This window comes from Pyrus communis, chromosome 11, assembly GCF_041283825.1.
Source record: "Pyrus communis isolate YQ-2024b chromosome 11, ASM4128382v1, whole genome shotgun sequence".
NCBI classification, from domain to species: domain Eukaryota; kingdom Viridiplantae; phylum Streptophyta; class Magnoliopsida; order Rosales; family Rosaceae; genus Pyrus; species Pyrus communis.
In genome coordinates, this window is record NC_142575.1 from 5,720,519 (window position 1) to 5,739,476 (window position 18,958).

The 18,958-nt window shown below is 36.7% G+C and overlaps 1 protein-coding gene and 1 long non-coding RNA gene across 5 annotated transcripts; one reads left to right on the forward strand and one right to left on the reverse strand.

Annotated features, from left to right (window-relative positions):
• The first annotated feature begins 2,155 nt into the window (after window positions 1-2,155).
• LOC148692758 (putative disease resistance protein At4g27220) lies at window positions 2,156-17,427 on the forward strand. 3 transcript variants are annotated; one of them, XM_088679049.1, is made up of 9 exons: window positions 2,213-2,692; window positions 2,787-2,882; window positions 3,589-3,744; window positions 11,928-12,976; window positions 13,007-14,736; window positions 14,830-15,591; window positions 15,682-16,274; window positions 16,625-16,794; window positions 17,172-17,427. In XM_088679049.1, the coding sequence occupies exons 4-8, from the start codon at window positions 12,007-12,009 to the stop codon at window positions 16,776-16,778; spliced, it is 4,209 nt and encodes a 1,402-aa protein (XP_088535175.1). In that variant the 5' UTR covers window positions 2,213-2,692; window positions 2,787-2,882; window positions 3,589-3,744; window positions 11,928-12,006; the 3' UTR covers window positions 16,779-16,794; window positions 17,172-17,427. The 3 variants fall into 3 exon arrangements, with proteins under 3 accessions (XP_088535173.1, XP_088535175.1, XP_088535174.1); XM_088679047.1 differs by having other exon boundaries at window positions 2,156-2,692; window positions 11,928-14,736; XM_088679048.1 differs by lacking the exon at window positions 3,589-3,744 and having other exon boundaries at window positions 11,928-14,736.
• Window positions 17,428-17,521: 94 nt separating this feature from the next.
• On the reverse strand, window positions 17,522-18,560 carry LOC148692759 (uncharacterized). Of its 2 annotated transcripts, none has more exons than XR_015952948.1 (2): window positions 18,217-18,560; window positions 17,522-18,056 (listed from the first exon to the last, which is right to left on the reverse strand). It is a non-coding gene; the product is annotated as an uncharacterized LOC148692759 (long non-coding RNA). The 2 variants fall into 2 exon arrangements; XR_015952947.1 differs by having other exon boundaries at window positions 17,522-18,094.
• Window positions 18,561-18,958: the final 398 nt, after the last annotated feature.

Sequence of the window (18,958 nt, forward strand, 5' to 3'; positions counted from 1 at the left end):
CCCTCTTGACCTCGCGAGCTCGAACCCAGCTCCGTTTCGTAGGAAACCGAGACTAGAGGCTCTAGCTCGAAGCTCCGACGAGAAAGAAACTTCCCGACACTTTTCCGACACTTTTCCGACCACTCCATACCGTTTTGGAAGAGTTGGAAGCCACCACACAACTACCTAACGTCCCTGGGTCAAGTTTGAGGCAATCCCCAACTCTAATTGTGATGTTTCTACCGTGAAATGATGTAAATTGTAGTGCCACGAGAGAGTGAGGATGGCTCGAACCATGTATTGTCGTTTGAAAATTTGGGGTTCGTAAGCAATGCATCAATTTCTCTTTCACTTTGTCTTTTTCTTGTTAAAGAGAATACAAAATGACAAAACTGATCTTGTTGGGTTTAATGGAATTTTATATGAACGTTTGAGCCAGTGCTTAATTTGTCTTAATTTTTTAGTATATTTAGGCAGTGCTCATCGTTATGAACGCATAAATTACCTATATGCTAAAACCAGGTAGAAAATCATTGTTCATCTTATGAGAGAAAGCACTGTTCACCAACAATGAAAGGATGGTTTTGCCCCTCTTTTGCTGCCCAGCTTTCAAGTTCCTTTCTTTGTTGCACAGTAAAATTACATGTTTGACCCTATTTTCCATGTCGTTGTTATTCAACTTTCAATTTAATAGTTTGTTACTATTTATCCAAAGAAAAATCAGACGAATTACTTGAAGAAAAACGGACAGATTACTAGTATTTTCATTATTAATTTAAGGAAAATTTGTAAAGTGAATAGTGTTGCTTATTGTACACATGTGTTTCCATGCATTCAATTCTTTATAATTTTTTATTGTTTTCTATGCCACAAACATGTGCATAGAAAGTGAGTGGAAAGAGAGAGTGACGTGTGAGAAAAGACTCATGAGAGGGTTGGCTGAGATGAGGGAAAAAAGGAGAGGAAGTGGAAAGAAAACATAATTAAAAATAAAGAAAGTGTTGTAAAATTATGAGAATGGTTTGTTTTTATGTGAAGTTTCAAAAAGATCACAGTAATGGTTTGTTAGTACGTGAAGTTTCAAAAAAGTCACAGTAGTAGTTTGTTATTATGTGAAATTTTTCAAAAGAAACGATCACGTTACTTTTTGATTTTTCGCGAATGTGATTCTATATAAAGAACATTTCGTATGTAATTACAATACACAAAAATGAAAAGAAGTGAAAACAATAATATCATTATCTTTCTCTCCTAACTATTCTCTTTCATAGATAAGAACATTCTCATAGGTAATAATTTACATATCCCTGACAAATACCCTTTTATTGACAATATGTGCTTATCAACATTTTTTAAACATTTTAAAGAAATCTTACAAAGCTAATTGTCAAATTGCAAGATAATTTGAAATACATTAATGTAGTACAAACTTTGGAAAAAAAAAAAATGGTTGCCAATGAATGATATGAGAGCAAGAGTTAAAATTTGTATTGAAAATATGAGGTACAAAGTATAATAAAGCATTTATAACATTTTTTAAGATTTTATAAATCTTTTCCTACATCTATGCATTTGTTTCTCTCAGTTCACAATTTAGCAGAATAAGAGTATAATTCTAACATTTATAAATCTTTTACTATAAGATGTGAATTCTAACATTTATTCATGCGTGCAGGCTAAGAATTGTGATAGAAGAGTTTTTTGTAGATCAGCATATATTTGTTTTTTGACATTTCTTATTAAATGTACTTGAAAACTAACTGAAGAAAGTATCCAATTTTTTAGCAATTAAAAAAAAATCACCTCAATAATTGCAGTTTTATTCCAATTTCTAACCAAGGCGAAAAAAACTTTGAAGTTTCAATGAAGAGAATGAGAAGTTCTAAATAGTATATTTGTGTAAATAAGATTGTAAATATGGATGTACATATATATATATATATATGTAAATAGAGATGTAAATATTGTTGTTAATATGTCTAAACAGAATTGTAAACCCGTAATAACGCGCTGGCTCTTTTGCTAGCACTAACTAGATCCAAATCAAACTTGTAACGATTTAAAGTTCAATAACAAGAGATAATTTTGTACACTTGTGTAAATTCACACGTGTGTACACGTAAGAAAGTGTGGGCAGACACTGTTGGATAAATTATGTATTGGCTTTTAAAAATTTGTCCCGTTGTGAGATTTTCTTCCGTTAGATCAGGCTTTTGCTTTACGGAATGTACAATCAATTGCACTCTGCTTTTTCTCTCTTTGTTTCTCTCAGCGTTCTCCTCCCACTCTGTAATATCTCTCTCTCACTAAACCCTCTCTTTCTCCCTCTCAAACTCTCCCGTCCTCTCTTTTTTCTGTAACGCAGCGAAAGTCACCAAACCTCGACGAATCAACGCCCAAACCACCACCACATCCACCCTCTTGACCTCGCGAGCTCTAACCCGAGCTCCGTTTCGTAGGAAACCGACACTAGAGGCTCTAGCTCGAAGCTCCGACGAGAAAGAAACTTCCCGACGAAGTTCCCGACGCTTTTCCGACCACGCCATACCGTTTTGGAAGAGTTGGAAGCCACCACACAACTCCCTAACGTCCCTGGGTCAAGTTTGAGGCAATCCCCAACTCGAAAACACACGGTTTCTAAGCTTTGGGTTTTTGGCCGAGACTTTCAGGCCAATTTCAGTACATTTACGTCTGCTTTTTGGACTTCCACGAGGTATAAACTTGTTCCTTGTGCTTCATTTCCATATAAAGAACGTAAAAAATGGTTGAGAAATGAGCAGGTTATGACCTTTTGAAATTGTCCCCAGTTTCCGTCGATTTCAGGGACCTTCCGGACTGTTTTTGGCTAAATCATGGCGAGTTAGCCATTGCTAAGGTCACCAATCTGTTCGTCTCATTCCAAGGTATCATTTCCATTCCGAATCACTCAATTTGGTTGAGATATGTGGATGTTATGATGATTTAAAATTTTCCCAGAAAACCGGCGTGAAACTGCATAATCCGGTGATCCGCGACCAGAACCTCGTAAAAAGTAAATGAAAAAACGCAGTTTTAAAACAACTAAACACATAATTGCATATCATTCCTTAAACACGGAAAAATTTGTGAGAGTGGTCTAAATAGAAAGAAAAGGATATGAAATGAAGTTCCTTTGAAATCGTAACAAGTAAAAGGCCCGATCATATATGTTCAGGAAGGGTGACATCACAAATCTAACTTAAACTAGGGAATGTCATGCTTAATGTGATCGTAACTAATAACTTTTATTTTTTACAAACTGCTAGTAACTTATAAAGCATCAAGTATTTGTATTTCTAAATTAACCTGGTGAGATTCAATTGTCGATATTCCCCGTTAGTTTTGACATCCACACTAGTCAATGTAGTAATTCTTAATCCTGTAGTTTGTAAAATTATCTTTCCCACCTAGAATGTGAATAATCTTTATGTTACTATATTTTTATATATGCTCTGAATTTACATTTATGTAGTACGGGTACATTCTGCATAGCGCACCCTCACTACTAGTTTAAATTACTTATAAGCTTCGGTTTTATGTATTCAAATATTTGCTCATCATCTATACTTTATGGCTTTTGTCACCTTCTAGGTGTTGGCTAATACACCTTGACTTCGGTTGGGATGTGTCAAAGTTCGTGAAGCACCGCTACGAGTTCCAGACATATGATTTATTGCTGAACAAAGCATAAATATCATAATTTCACTTTTACTCTGGACAGTTGTATTGTGTTGACTTACAATACAGGTACTACATATTTCTCGGAAACTATTTCTTTCCAATATTTGTTGTTTTAGACGTTTATTTTTACTCTGCTTGACCAAGAATAAAAATGTTGGTTTTACATTCTAGTGCTCACTAAATACTTTATTTCAGCTGAGTCTAACACCAACAAACCTAAGGAAACCGTCACCTATTAAAAAATAATCAACTAAAAGTGAGCTAATCCATCCTTATAATCAAATTTTTATTGTTTTCTAAACAGAAAAAAAAAATGGATTGGGGTAGCTAGCAGAAATGAACAAATAAAATATTATGTGACAATGAGTTTGGGGACGATACAAATGCATGTGTTAATTTTATCATGCAGTACAAAAAGTTTAAAATTGCATCTGCTATGTAGTAGTGAAATGTAAATTATTCAAAATTTGCATACTGTAAAATAATAATGATAAAATAAATATACACATGCACTAAAACGATCAATTGAAAATATGACTTTACCCTCAAAGTTCAATTTTCTTTAACTAAAACCCACCATAGTATATTCTCCTAACAAAAACTTAATAATTAGGCTCCAACTCAAAAAATTTCTTAATTAAGTTTGACTTCGCACAATTTTATATTTTTGGATGGTTAAAATACACCTAATAACTTATGTCGGATTAAACACAATATTTAATGTCATGATTTCATTGCATATTAGTAATATAATGATACGATACTAGGGATTTGATCCGTTTTATTTATTTCCTTTTAAACTCCTTAGTTGCTTTTCGTATATGCATAAAATTAGGAGTGTTTTTGGTTTAGTTTTTCCCTTTTCAAATTGTGTGAGGATTAGTTAGCAACATAATATAAGAATGTTATTTTTTTTCAAAATTAATTTATCAATATTTTATATATAAATATTGGTAAATTATTTTACTACACATATATAATAACAATAACATGTTGAACTAAAAAATAAAAAAGGCGCAATTACAAATATATCTAAACAAATATACCAAATTGCCCTTGATGTTCATTTTTTGTGTAGAAACTTCATCGTAAGTCTGAATTGAGTTCCACTTGCGCCCACGCGTTTGTAGTGACGAGCACTACAAGGATATGCTAAAAGAATTGGTCTATTCAGTTTGTGTGTGTGTGTTTAGGTCAACCCCAAAAAATAAACTATGCCTACTTAGAAAATAATAAAACATATGCACCAACTTGCCCACTTGTTTAACAAGTCCATCGAGTAAACCATCATTATCACAGTCTGCAACCTATGATACTGACAACACACTTGAAAAAAAGTTGTGAAGTCTTAAGGGTGCAAAATAACCATTTTGCCCCTCATCGTGAAACATGTGGAACTCTTTAGTAAGGACAAGTACTATCTCAAAACAACAGAACATGGACAAAAGTGAAAAGAACTCAAATGTCAACGTAGAATTTTCACTTAGCCCGTCAGGGGCATTTTCATAATTTTACAATGTCAGAGAATAAAATACAAAGGACAAGATGTAACAATCTACCTCTTTAAAGAAATTTTGTCCCTAAAATTTCATATCATACAAGATCTTACTCGAAGAACAAGTATGCATACAAAGCTCTCATGTGCCTTTTGTGTCTCTGCGTCTCTACCTGACGCTTATCTGGTATTCTGGTATTGACCGTACTGTCCACTTCCATACAACCTGTATCTTGGTCCTAAGGCATGACTTTTTGGTACTGCATAATATTTCTAGTATAAGGAACCATACTGTCTGAATACTGGTTGACAACTCATATATACTGAACAGTATCTTGGTAGTGGATAATGCAACAACATCATGGGCGGACTGTTGATGAGGGTCGCTTCCCATGAGTAAGTTTGGTTGATAAGGAACTGCTCTTGTGAGCTGATTTCGTTGTTTTGGGGCACACTTGCTAGCCTAGTATTCTTGCTGATCGCATATGTGACAACCTATACTCCCTTCTTATACTTGTCATAATGAAGGGTGTTGCATTGGAAGCAATTCTTGTACCGGTGTTACTGGAACTGCCCTAAGGGCGAAATTTGGAAGCCGCTGGATTTACTTCCAAAATCGGGTTTACTGGAACTTGATTCTCCCCTAAAAGATCTGAAATTATATATGCTTGTTTTGAAACATTGGTTCTGTTGGGGATAAAAAGAACACGGGTGTTCTTTCGTTGAGTGCTACCACTCTCATCACCAACATTGTCATTCGGGACATTATCGAAATTCTCAACGCAAAGTAAAGCCTTGTAGAATTCCTGATATGTGGTTCATGGTGAAGAAGTTAGGACATGAGGGTAGAGTTCAAGAGTGTAGAATGCGTTTAGGAACGTGGAATATAGGAACCTTAATGAGAAAATCTATGGAAGTAGTGGAAGTTATGGTGAGGAGAAGGATAAGTATTATGTGCCTACAATAAACTAAATGGGTTGGTCTTAAGGCAAAGGATCTCGAAAACTTAGGTTTTAAACTTTGGTATTTGAGCACAAATAGTTTAAGAAGTGATGTTGGCATCATCGTGGACAAGACCTTGACACAAGATGTTGTAGATGTCAAGAGGGTAAGAGATAAAATTATGGCAATTAAGATTGTAGTAGGACAAAAACTCATCAATGTGATTAGTGCGTATGCACCTCAAGTAGGGTTGGATATGAGTTTGAAAGAGAGATTTTGGGAAGATCTTGGAGACTTGGTGCATGGAATCACTCATACATAGAAGGTATTTATGGAAGGAGATTTAAATGGACATGTGGGCAAAGAGACAAGCCATGGTTTTAGGGAAATAAACGAGGATAGGGAAGCCATATTGGATTGTGGAATGGCATACGATCTCTTCTTGGCCGACGCCTTCTTTAAGAAGAAAGAAGAACATGTGATCACCTACAAGAATGGGTCGTAAAAAACATAAATAGATTTTCTTCTAATGAGGAAGAGGGATTATATAACTTGTAAGGATTGCAAAATTATACCGGGAGGGAGTTTGGCTAATCAACATCGCTTGTTGGTGATGGATGTACATATCAAAAGAGAGAAAAAAAGAACAAGACCTTGAAGTGCCTAAAGACTAGATGGTGGAATCTAAACAGAGAAAAACAAGTCATTTTTAAAGAGAAAGTAATCACCTAGCGTTTAGGATAGAAAGGGGGAAGCTAGTCAAATGTGGGATTTCATAGCTAGTTATATTTGAAAAGTAGCTAAAGGGATATAAGGAAAGTCCAAAGGCTTTGCTCCACACCAAAAGGAATCTTGGTAATGGAATGAGGAGGTACAAACAAAGGTTAAAGCTAAGAAGGAATGTTGTAAAACCATATACAAGGATAAGACTGATGAAAACAATGAAAGGTATAGAATAGCGAAGGAGGAGGCGAAGAACACTATGAGAGAAGCGAAGTTAGCGGCTTTTGACGATATGTATAAGCGACTAGATATCAAAGAATGAGAGTTGGATATCTATAAACTAGCTAGAGCAAGGGAGAAGAAGACAAATGATCTAAACCAAGTGAGGTGCATCAAGGATGAGAATAGAAAGGTTCTTGCTATAGAGAATGCAGTCAAAGATAGAGGTTATTTTCATAATTTTTTCAATGAAGGACATGAAAGGAATACTTCTTTAGAGGAGTCGGAGTAACTCAGAAAAGTGTAGAAATTACTCATTTTACAGTCGAATTGGAAGGAATAAGTGGTTGTAGCTTTGAAAAAGATGAAGCATGGAAAAGCAGTGGGCCCAGATGATATACCGATCGAAGTGTGGAAAATCTTGGGAGAGACGGGTCTAGCATGGCTCATAGATTTTTTCAATAGGATTTTGAAAACAAAAAAGATGCCAAATGAGTGGCAAAAGAGCACTTTGGTGCATATCTACAAGAATAAGGATGACGTACAAAATTGCATGAACTATGAGGGTATTAAGTTAATGAGTTATACAAGGAAGCTTTGAGAAATTAATTGAGCATAGACCGAGGCAAGAGACACGGGTCTCGGACAACCAATTCGTGTTCATGCCAGGACGTTCAACCATGAAGGCAATTTATCTCTTACGAAGATCAATGGAAATATATGGAGATATGGAAAAGGATTTGCACATGGTATTTATAGATTTGGAAAAAGTGTATGATAGGGTCCCAATAGACATTCTTCGGAGGATTTTAGAGAAGAAAAGAGTACGAGTAGCATATATGTAAGCCGTAAAGAATATGTATGATGGAGTAAAGACTGCCGTAAGAACGCATGAAGGATAAACCGAAAGCTTCCCTATAACTGTAGGGTTACATCAAGGCTCATCTTTAAGTTCTTACCTTTTTGCATTGGTAATGAATGAGTTAATGAGACATATTCAATATGATATTCCTTGGTGTATGTTTTTTGCAGATGATATAGTGTTGATAGATGAAACTTGGGAAAGAGTAAATACGAAGCTTAACCTTTGGAGAGAAGTGTTGGAATCTAAAGGTCTTTGCCTAAATCGGTCAAAGCAGAGTATATGGAATGCAAGTTCAGTGCAAATGGAGGCTTAAATGAGTTAGGGGTGAGGATTGGAGACCGAGAAGTACCAAAGAGCGACTGTTTTCACTATGTAAGATCTATCTTGCAAAAGAACGGAGAATTGGATGGATACCTCAACCATAGAATACAAGTTGGACGGATCAAGTGAAAGAGTGCATCCGGCGTGTTGTGTGACCGTTGTATGCCATTGAAGCTTAAGGGAAAAATTTTCAGGACGACAATAAGGTCGGTGATGTTTTATGGCACGAAATGTTGGGCGGTGAAGCATCAACACGTACATAAAATGGGTGTATCGGAGATGAGAATTCTTTGTTGGATGTGTGAGCACATAAGAAAGGATAAGATTAGGAATGAAGATATCTGAGGTAAAGTAGGAGTAGCTGAAATTGAAGAAAAGATGAGAGAAAATCGGTTACAATGGTTTGTACATATGAAACGAAGGTCTACTGACATTGTGGTTAGAAGATGTGATTATGGGACAGGTCTAAGGTGAAAGGGGTAGAGAAAGACATATGAAGACTTTGGAAGAGACTCTAAGAAAAAACTTATAGTATTTGGAGCTAATGGAAGACTTGACACAACCGAGCACAATGGCGTTCTAGGATTTATATAGCTGATCCCACTTAGTAGGAAAAGGCTTTGTTGTTGTTCATCTTGTACTCCGAAGGCGAGAACTTGCCTATCAACTCATTGCTTAAATACATGTAGTATTTTCTTTCATTCTCTGGGATTTGTTCATTCTCATACCTCTACTACGCCTTTTCTAGTTATCGTAGGAACGATATTGTTGTCCCGACCCATTGATCAGCTGAAGAGTTTCTTTGTTTCTGCATGGCACAAAATATTCTCGACATGTTCAAACCAAGCCTTGGGTTGCTTTTATCTCTCTGCATGAGGGACTAACAACCCTTGGTGCTTGGATACATCCATTGAATCTTCATCCCCTATCTCACTAGGAGCTGCTCGATTTGTTTTGAGCTCCAAGTTGTCGCGATCGACTTTCCAATTGCTAGACAAACTATTAGAGCCAAAGCACTTGGGAAGGAAGAATGCCCAAGGCACTTTTTCAACCATATATTATTTTAAAATCTAATCGACCTTTACAACTGTATGCCTAAGAAGGAACCTTTGAACAAGGAGTTGGGGACTTGTTAACATAGTGTCCTTTAGACCCTTAAAATAGTACAGGCCATGAAAGAGATCGAGAAAGGCCTAAGGAAGATAAGGCGCAAACAAGGAAATGAAGTCCAAAGTTGAAGGGAATTAGAAATAAGCATTGATCAAGTGCTATAGCCAACCATTTATTAATCTTGTTTGACTAGAGCAATCCGACCGATAAGGACATGTCAGCAGACTAACAACTTTATGATACAGGACTCTAGGAATAGGCTTACTCATACATCAACTCAGGCCACGTGTTGGCCACCAAATGAAGGTAGAAGTCTAGGATGATGTAAACGTAGTCGGACCGCTACTCGGAAGGAACACCATTGACTTGTCAAGGTTGAGCATATGGCTCGGTACACGTTGGCTCATAAAAACATGTAATCCCAACAAACAATAAAGTTGTTGGCATGTCAGTCTATGTTGGTAGCTCATTTAATTTCATTGTTTGGGCTCACTGAGGGCCTATATAAAAGGGTGAGCACCTTTTATAAAGGGGTCAGACAATTGAGAGACGAAAAATTAGCCTATAGCCAAGTGCTTCTTGTAATCTCTAAATTAATATGTATTAAGCAGCACAGTGGATGTAGCTCAATTTTGAGGGGTGACCCACTTAAATCTTGAGTCCATTATTTCATAGCTTTAATCTTAAGCCCACCAAGGATGAATTGTTCTTGTTTGTTAGTGTGCAAATTTTGAACATTAATTGTACTACTTGAAGATAAAGAATGTCATTTGGTTCGTGATGAATCTAAATGATGTTTAGGATTTCATTGTTTGGATTTCATCATTATCGTAGGTATTAATAAAGTTTATTGACATAGGGTGCTTTGGCATAGATTGTAAATAGTTTGTAATAATGGGTTATTTCTTTGTCTACGTGTCAATGAATTTTAATTTCGGATTTTAATTGGATGTTTAAATATAGGTAGGTTTTTATGTGAAAAAAATAAAACTTGCAAAGTCTCTAAAAGCCCTTATATGTGAACTAAGAATTTATATATTTTAAACATGGGTAATCTCAGTTTATTATTTGAAGTTTTTTGGTTTTGAGTATTTCATATATTAAGTTTTTTTTTATCCTAGTCTGGTACTTAAAATCATAATTCTGAAACACTTTCATACATCCGTTAATTTTTCCGTTAGAATTTCTGTTAACCGATGACGTGGTGTCTACACGAACATGACTGAATGTCACATGATGGACCCACATGATATTAAAAATTATAAAAAAATTTCCCAAACTTCCCCCTCCCTCTCCGACTCCCTTGATGCCTCCCACTTTTCTCTCCTTACCTGCCCGACCCATGCAAATTTCATATCCTTGGTTCACCCAAATTGCATATCCCACAAACCAGAAGACCTGAAACTTCAAACATCAAGAAGCCGAATTTCATATGCTAATATAGAATAAAATAAAGGAAACTCTTACCTTCCAATTATAAGAGACAGAGGACTGCCACTACCATTATCGTGAGACAAAGCAATGAAATCAATCAATGATTCAGTGGAACTTCTTTAGGGCAAATTTTGTAATTTTTATTTTTTGGGGGAACAAAGAGTACAAGGAATGAAAGGAAAAAGAAGCTCAAAGGAGGAAGTATCAATGAAGCACAGATGGAGAAAAAAATGGTTTTTCTCCAAAACCCAGATGGAAATTCAATACCCAGAAGAGAAAATCACCAAAAGGGAGAAAAAAATGAGGGTTTTTCTTAATCCCCAAATGGAGAAAAAGGTTTTTTCTAATATCTTTCTTAGTACCAAGAATTTCGAACCCGAGCGGAGAGCGAGCAGTGTAAGCCCCCCGAACCGTACTGCATTGAATTGGAGTTGCTGTGACTCGGCGTCATGGATCGGACCCGCGTCCACCTCCCCAGTTGTAAAACGAGGAGGCCGAGAGCGAGCAGGAGCGCGGAATCATCCGACCGTTGATCAACAAAGAAGATGAAGAGGTTGAGGAATAGGTCCGCTAGTCGGGCTCGGCGCGGACGGACTTGAGGAGGGAGCACTGAGAGGGAGGGGTGGGACGCAGGCCAGGTGAGGAGGAGGAGGGGCTTGGATTTGGAGGGTCTGAATTTGGGCGATGGTGGTGACGAAGGCGACTTCGAGGAAGACAATAGGGTTTGCGATTTTTTTTTAAATTTTTTATTAGTAATTTTTTTATTTCTATATTTTTTAATATTCACGTAGATCCATATTGACACGTGATGCTCAGTTATTTTTCACATAGACACTATGCCATCAATTAAAATAGATTATAGTGGAAAACTTAACGGATATATGAAAATATCTTAGAATTAGAATTATGATTTTAGGAACTAAATTGAGACAAAAAAACTTAATGTATGAAGTGTTGAAAACAAAAAAATTTCAAGCAGTAAAATAAGATTAACTCTTTAAATATAATGATGATCTTATAGTCAAATGCTATCAAAGCATTGCACAGAATTTTTTTTTTTCATAAAATAAAAATACAACCTAGATTTAAACATGACAAAAATATCTGATTATTAATGTTGTATTGCTTGTTTTGTTTTAGGCGGGCACTGAGCACGAGACTTCCAGAAGCTACCAACAAAGAGGAGCATTCCAGCCGCTGTCTTTGATTACAGAAGGAAATGGCAGCGGACTTTCTAATTTCAATTGCCTCAAAAATTGGAGAGTGCCTGGTCACACCAATAGGAAGGGAGTGTGGCTATTTGGTTAATTACCATTCCAACCTTGAAAGTCTTCAGGGTGAGATAAAAGAGCTTTGTCACGAGAAAGATAGAGTGCAGGGTTTGGTAGATGCTGCCAAAAGGAACGGTCAAACCATCAAACCTGATGTTCACAGTTGGCTAAAGAATGTGAACGACGTGGTCAAAAAACTGTTGCAGTTTGAGAATGAAATCAACAAGAAAAGGCGATGTGTGTATCGATGGAGCTTGAGTCGGAAAGCCGATAAGATTAAACAAGATGTTCTTGTCCTCCAAAACAAAGTAACATTTGAAAATGTGGTCGATCCTGCATCTCCACCAGAGATATGGTCAACATTCGAAAAAGGTTTTAAGGATTTTAAGTCCAGAATGGCAAACATGAATGAGGTGATAGAGGGTTTGAAGAGGGAAGAAGTACGAATGATCGGGATTTGTGGAATGGGGGGTGTGGGTAAAACCACAATGGTGAAAGAAATCATCACAAGATTGGCAAAACTGAAATTGTTTGATAAAATTGTAATGGTAACTGTGTCTCGAAGTCCAAGTATTAGGACGATCCAGTTGGACATTGCAGCACAAATAGATTGGAGATTGGATGAGGATTCTGAGCCCGGAAGAGCACTAAAGCTGCATGGCAGACTCATGAATATAGAGAGGATCCTGATTGTGTTAGATGATGTATGGACAGAGCTTAATTTTGAGGCTATAGGACTTCCTTATGGACATACTAAAGGGTGCAAAATTTTGTTGACATCACGGAATTCGGAAGTCTGCAACAGGATGAGAAGTCAACAAAGTATTGAAGTCGGGATTTTAACACCAGCAGAATCAGAAGAGCTCTTTAGAGAAATGGTAGGGGAATCCTTCGATGATCCTGATTTACGTTCCACTGCAAAAGATGATCGTGATTTACGTTCCACTCCAAAAGATGTTGTGAAGGAATGTGGAGGTTTACCTATTGCTATTGTAACTGTTGGAAAAGCCCTAGAAAAGAAAAACAAGCATGAATGGGAAGATGCCCTTAATCAGCTGCGAAATTCTAACCCAGTGAACATCCCTGGAGTGGACAGCAAGGTTTATTCTAGCATAAAATTGAGTTTTGATGGCTTGGAGAGTGATGAAGCAAGGTCATGTCTTTTACTTTGTTGTTTATTTCCAGAAGATTATAATATTTCAATTGAGTATTTGGTTCGATATGGGTGGGGTCGAAGATATTTTAGCAGTAGTGTTAATTTGGAACAAGCAAGAAAAAGAGTGCATTCTTTGGTTGACCAACTAAAAAGAAGGTTTTTGTTACTAGATGGTGACTGGAGTGAGACTACAAAAATGCATGACATAGTTCGCGATTGTGCCATATCAATTGCTTCAAGAGATCCACATGGATTTCTGATAAGTAGGCATGCTGAAAATGAAGTGTGGCCAAATTTAGCTACTGCATATGACCATTACACTACAATCTCACTGGTTGGCGATGTGGAGATTCCAGTTGGTTTGAAATGCCCAAAACTTGAGCTTCTACAGACGGTGGAAGGACATCTTTCAGAAGGTAGCATGGACATCATTTGTGATGCGATGAAAGAACTGAAGGTTTTAGCTTTGGTGGAAATGAAGGACCTAGGCTTATCAAGAGCACTAGGATTACCGAAGAACCTGCGGACCTTGTGCCTAGATGGGTCTAAATTTGATGGCATATCTACTGATGTTATTGGGAGTTTGGAGAATTTAGAAATCCTCAGCTTTTGCGGTTGTCGTTTCATGCGTGAGTTGCCGAGGGAAATTGGACGACTTAAAAAGTTAAGGTTGTTAGATACGACAAACTGCACGGAACTTGAGGTGATTCCACATGGTATCTTCTCCAGCTTATGTAGACTTGAAGAGTTGTATATGTCTAATAGCTTTAAAAATTGGGAAATTGGAACAGGAACAGAAGATAAGGGGATGGCAAGCATTTCTGAGGTGATGTCTCTGTCTGATCATTTGAAATTTCTAGCCATAGAGATACCCAGTGTAATCCACTTGTTGCCAGAAGACATGGTCTTGAAAAGCCCAACAAGATTCTGTATAAAATTAGGAAGTGAAAGAATATTTTTCGAGGAGATGGCAACTTCTACATTCGAAAATTTGTTGATGATTCATGAAAGTGATGCAAGGGATTTGGAGAGTCAAGCAGTTAGAGTTTTGTTGAAAAAATCTAAACTATTGGCTTTGCACAATGTTAAGAATTTCTCTGTCCTTACTGATCTAGACCAAGAGGGATTTCAAGATTTGAAAAGTTTGTCTCTTACGAATTGTCCAAATACCGAGTATCTTGCAAATGGAATAAGTGCGACCCGGCAGACCCTCATTCCTTACGTACAGTCAGTTAGTCAGCTTACTGATAGCTTTTTCACCAACTTAAGATTCCTTCGATTGTCACATTGTGGTGTCTTAAAGTATGTCTTTTCACTATCAGTAGCGAAGAATTTGGTACAACTACAGGAAGTAGCTATTGGTAAATGTGATCAAATGGAAGAAATTGTGTCGAAGCAGGGGAGGGAACATGAGGAGGAAGCCGATACGATAGCTTTCACTAAATTAACCAATTTGGCTCTCGGGGGTCTACAAAGTTTGGTTGGTTTCTTCCAAGCCAAGAAGTTATACTCCAACCAAGAGGTATGTCCCACTCTCCAATCTCTATGATATGAGAAGGCAGCCGATATGTGGAAATTTGAAATTGTTTAACTGATAATGATTTTTCCTTTTCAGGAAACAACGCCAAGGATTGAGCATCAATCTGCAGGAATATTTGAAAAAGCAATATTTCCATCAAAGTGCATTTCATGGTTACCAAGTTTAGAAGTGGTACTGTTGATAGGTATGAAGTTTGAAGGCGTGCTATTTGATTTGAAAATCCATATAGTTATGGATGGGCAGACAACTCGAATATTTCCCAAGTTATGGAAGTTGGAGATTGTCACTTGTTCGTTTACACACTTGTGGAAAAACATTCCATCCAGATTTCAGGGCTTCCAAAATTTGAGATATTTGGAATTGAGAGTATGTTCTGGTCTAAAATATGTGTTCTTGCATTTAATTGCCCGAAAACTTTTGAATCTTGAAGAGGTAAAGATATCAGGATGTCCGGACATTGAAACTATAGTCAGAATCCCAGACGAAAATGAAGAAGAGGCGACAAAATACATGATTTTGTTTCCGAAACTGAACAGATTTGAACTAGTAGACCTGCCTCGTCTCACAAGTCTTTGTCCGGAGGGATCTACATTTCAATGGTCATCCACAAAAAATATGCACGTGGAAAAATGTGAAGAACTGAAGACATTGGGTGCTGTAATTCCACAAAGAAAGAAGTTGGAGAATAAGTCTGAGAAGGATTCAACAAGTCATGATTTCAGCACTTCTCCAACACGTTCATCAAATTGGTGCTCTGATGGATGTGGATGCACACCATATTCAAGACCAAACGCCCACCTCCCCTTTGAAATATTGCCACGTCCAATTAATCTGGAGGTAAGCTTTTAAATTAGGTTCAATTAACCTCTATAATTACAACTTTTAATTAGTATTGTATCATCTTGTTGATCGTGTTTAATTTTCTAGGTTACACCAACTAATCTTGAGGACTCAAATGATGATAATGATAATCTCGAAAAACTTACTGTAATTAATTGTAATTCAATGGAAGTGATTTTCCAACTTAAGGGACCGAAGCATGAAGAAAGTAGTCACTCTTTTGAAGCATTCAATAAATTGAGGTTCTTGCGGTTACATAAGTTGCCAAGCTTAACGCGTGTTTGGAAGATGAGTAGTTCACAACCGATGTTCACAAGAAGCAGTTTTGGAAACTTGAAATCGCTGCAGGTCGATTGTTGCAACCAGTTGAAATACTTGTTTTCGTCGTCCATGGTCAAACTTCTCGTGAGTGTGGAGGACATAAAAGTTACGAACTGTGAGCAGATGGAAGAAATCGTTGCCGCAGAAGTGGAAACAGCTGAAATAATTACATTACCTAAAGTGAAGTCCATCAAGCTTAAAAGCCTGCCAAAACTCAAGTATTTTTGTGGCGAAGCTTATACTTTGAAGTTGCCGTCTTTGGAGTTATTGAAGGTTATTAATGTGCAAGACTTAAGGCCATTTGACACGCATAATCCCCGATTGCAAGTAAATCCCGCATTTCGACAGGAATGGGCAAGGTATGCTTTAGATTAATGTTTCTAATTTGCAATCACTTTTGTGTCCACCTGGAAGACCGCATCATCAATATACAACCACTGATATGCTTTACTTTAAAGTTTCTAATTTTCAATCACTTATGTGTGCGTATTTAAAGATGATTTTTTTTTTTTTTATAACATCTCACTTTTAAATCTTGATGTATACGTGGAATTTCTAAAGTTTTTACAGATGACTATATAATAGCATACATATATTAATGTATATGTGTGTGAGTGTGTATGCGAGTATGACGTGTATTTAAATATATATATATTTTAGAAAAGTCAATTATATCTCAAGAAAACATCGTCTTTTATTTCTAATACAGTAAGGATGAAGATAACGAAATCGACAGTGAGGATGAAGATGACGAAATCGACAATGAGGATGACGATGACGAAATCGACAATGAGGATGACGATGACGAAATCGAAGGCAAGGATGAAGATGACGAAACCAACAGGAAGGACGAACACAATTGATTGATCAAGCACAAAGGTTAGCATGTTTCCATCTCCAACTTATCTATATAGCACTCAAAAAATATTCTACCATGTTTTATATAATATATACATACATGTATAGCACTTGAAAAATTGAACAGTTTGGATCTAAAACCACAATCTGCTACCTGATTCATTTTTCCGAGGTAGCTAATAGCAGTTAAGGTGTGAGGAAGAAGCATTTCAGATTACCAACTGCCTCAAGAGAAACCTTTATCAGAAACACATATACAATAAACATAACCGTAGTGCTAAGTGGCTTAAAAATTAATTGAGTCCTTAACCCGCTTTTTTTGGAAACACATACAATAAGCATAAGCGTTTCAACTTATTCCAATTTCAGTGAATTCTAATATTCTCCAATGCATGCAGGAAAAGAGTTTAAAGAACGTTGTGGCTACAGCAATTCGTTTACTATATCATATGTACAAACCAATAAAAGGACATTTGTTGCACCAGAATTTCATTCCAAAAATACTATTTATGTTGCTTATTTTATGTACCATAAATTTCGATTGCGATTATTACTGTTTGTTTCTAAATTCGCATCATTTGTGTTTTGCTTATTTGTGCTCGAGTTCTTGTATTGCCATTTATAATGATAATTTGGAAATGTTGTCTCTAGCTACCAATATTTGCATTTCAATTCATAATGCTAAAAATTTCGTGATACCATACACGTGTAAGTTGAATGACATATCTGTAGAATGGAAAGCGGAATATACTGTAATGTTGATCACTTACATTACATATAAGTTGAACAATATTATGATACACTAGCTAGCCGTAACCAACGAAAGCTGAATAATATGAACATGCACTACAAGGTCCGCTATTAATTCATAAAATCTGGTTTTCTCCTAAACGTAACGGAAATCATATTTATCTAGGCGTGCTTAATATTTGATAAAGAAAAAACATTTCTTAAATAAATGTCGACTCACACCTCAGGCTTTCAAGAGAGAATTTCCCTTGAGTAGCCTTGTCTACCAAATAGGTAAGTTCAAGCAACTTCAAGAGAGAATTTCCTCCACATTAAGTCTTAAACATCGACTGGACAGCAGGCAATTCAAAACCAAAGCAAGCTGCTGAATACAACTACAATAAACAAGGAATCAGGCTAAGCTATTGCCTTCATCATAACATGATTTTGGCCCCCATTTTCTAATTTCGTGCCACATTTTCACATTCTTTCCATGAATTTTATAATTCCTACGCAAGAGTTCAATCCCACATCATGCTATAGACATGCTTCAACTATCAACCGGGAACGTAATCGTTAGGGATTTCAACAACTTCACAGATACAACAATTACCATAAGTGTCATCTCCGACATTCACACACAAAATCGAATAAAATTCGAAATCAAGAATCAATCCCAAAACTGAAAGTTGAAAATTTGGAAAAAGAACTTACATTGGAGAACAGCCCACGAGAAGAGGATCATTTCTACCTCTTGGGTCGAGGTCAAATTCCTGCGATATTGGCTGGAAATTGGCCGGAAAACCCTGGGTCACCGTTTCTTAAATTTGAAGTTGAGGAAAATCGCCTACGAATTTATAGAAACTAACTTGGGGATTGGATAAAGGACGGCAAGAGCATTCTGGATGTGTAGTTTGAGAGCCTTTGGTGACCCGTGGACGACAGAGCTGTTGCGTCCACTTGGCACTCGGCAGTCGTCGGCTTGCTGTTTAATGGGGCTCCTGTTGCAGCGCAAAACAGAAGGAGGGAGGATACGGGAGGAGGGAAGAAAATGGGTTTCTCCCACCTTTTATATCTTAATTATTTTCCTCTGTTTTTTTTTTTTTTTTTTTTTTTTGGGAATAAATGATACTAGCCTCTCTGCACGCACTAACGTGCGTGCGAGAGGCATTTTTGCATCACGGGCGCTACGCGCCCCAAAGATGTGTTGTTTTAGATATTCTTATATTTCTTAAGTGATTATTTTATAAATTGTGTTTGTGTCCATCACAACAATTTCTTATTATTTTCAATTTTTTATTATGTTCAATCATCTAACTTAGTCTTTTTGCACCTGCCCATTATGTATAAATATGTAGTCTTCTGAAGAAAAAAAAGCCAAGGCGTTTTTGGATGATCAGATTAATTTAATTATATAATTTTCAGTTTGACTTTAAGTTTATTGTCTGTTTCATTT

Bases quoted from the DNA above. Each gene is read 5' to 3' on its own strand.
- LOC148692758 (XM_088679047.1), top strand. From the start codon at position 12,007: ATGGCAGCGGACTTTCTAATTTCAATTGCCTCAAAAATTGGAGAGTGC. The intron at 14,737-14,829 runs GTATGTCCCACT...TTTCCTTTTCAG, and splicing joins AGTTATACTCCAACCAAGAG to GAAACAACGCCAAGGATTGA. The intron at 15,592-15,681 runs GTAAGCTTTTAA...TTAATTTTCTAG, and splicing joins CACGTCCAATTAATCTGGAG to GTTACACCAACTAATCTTGA.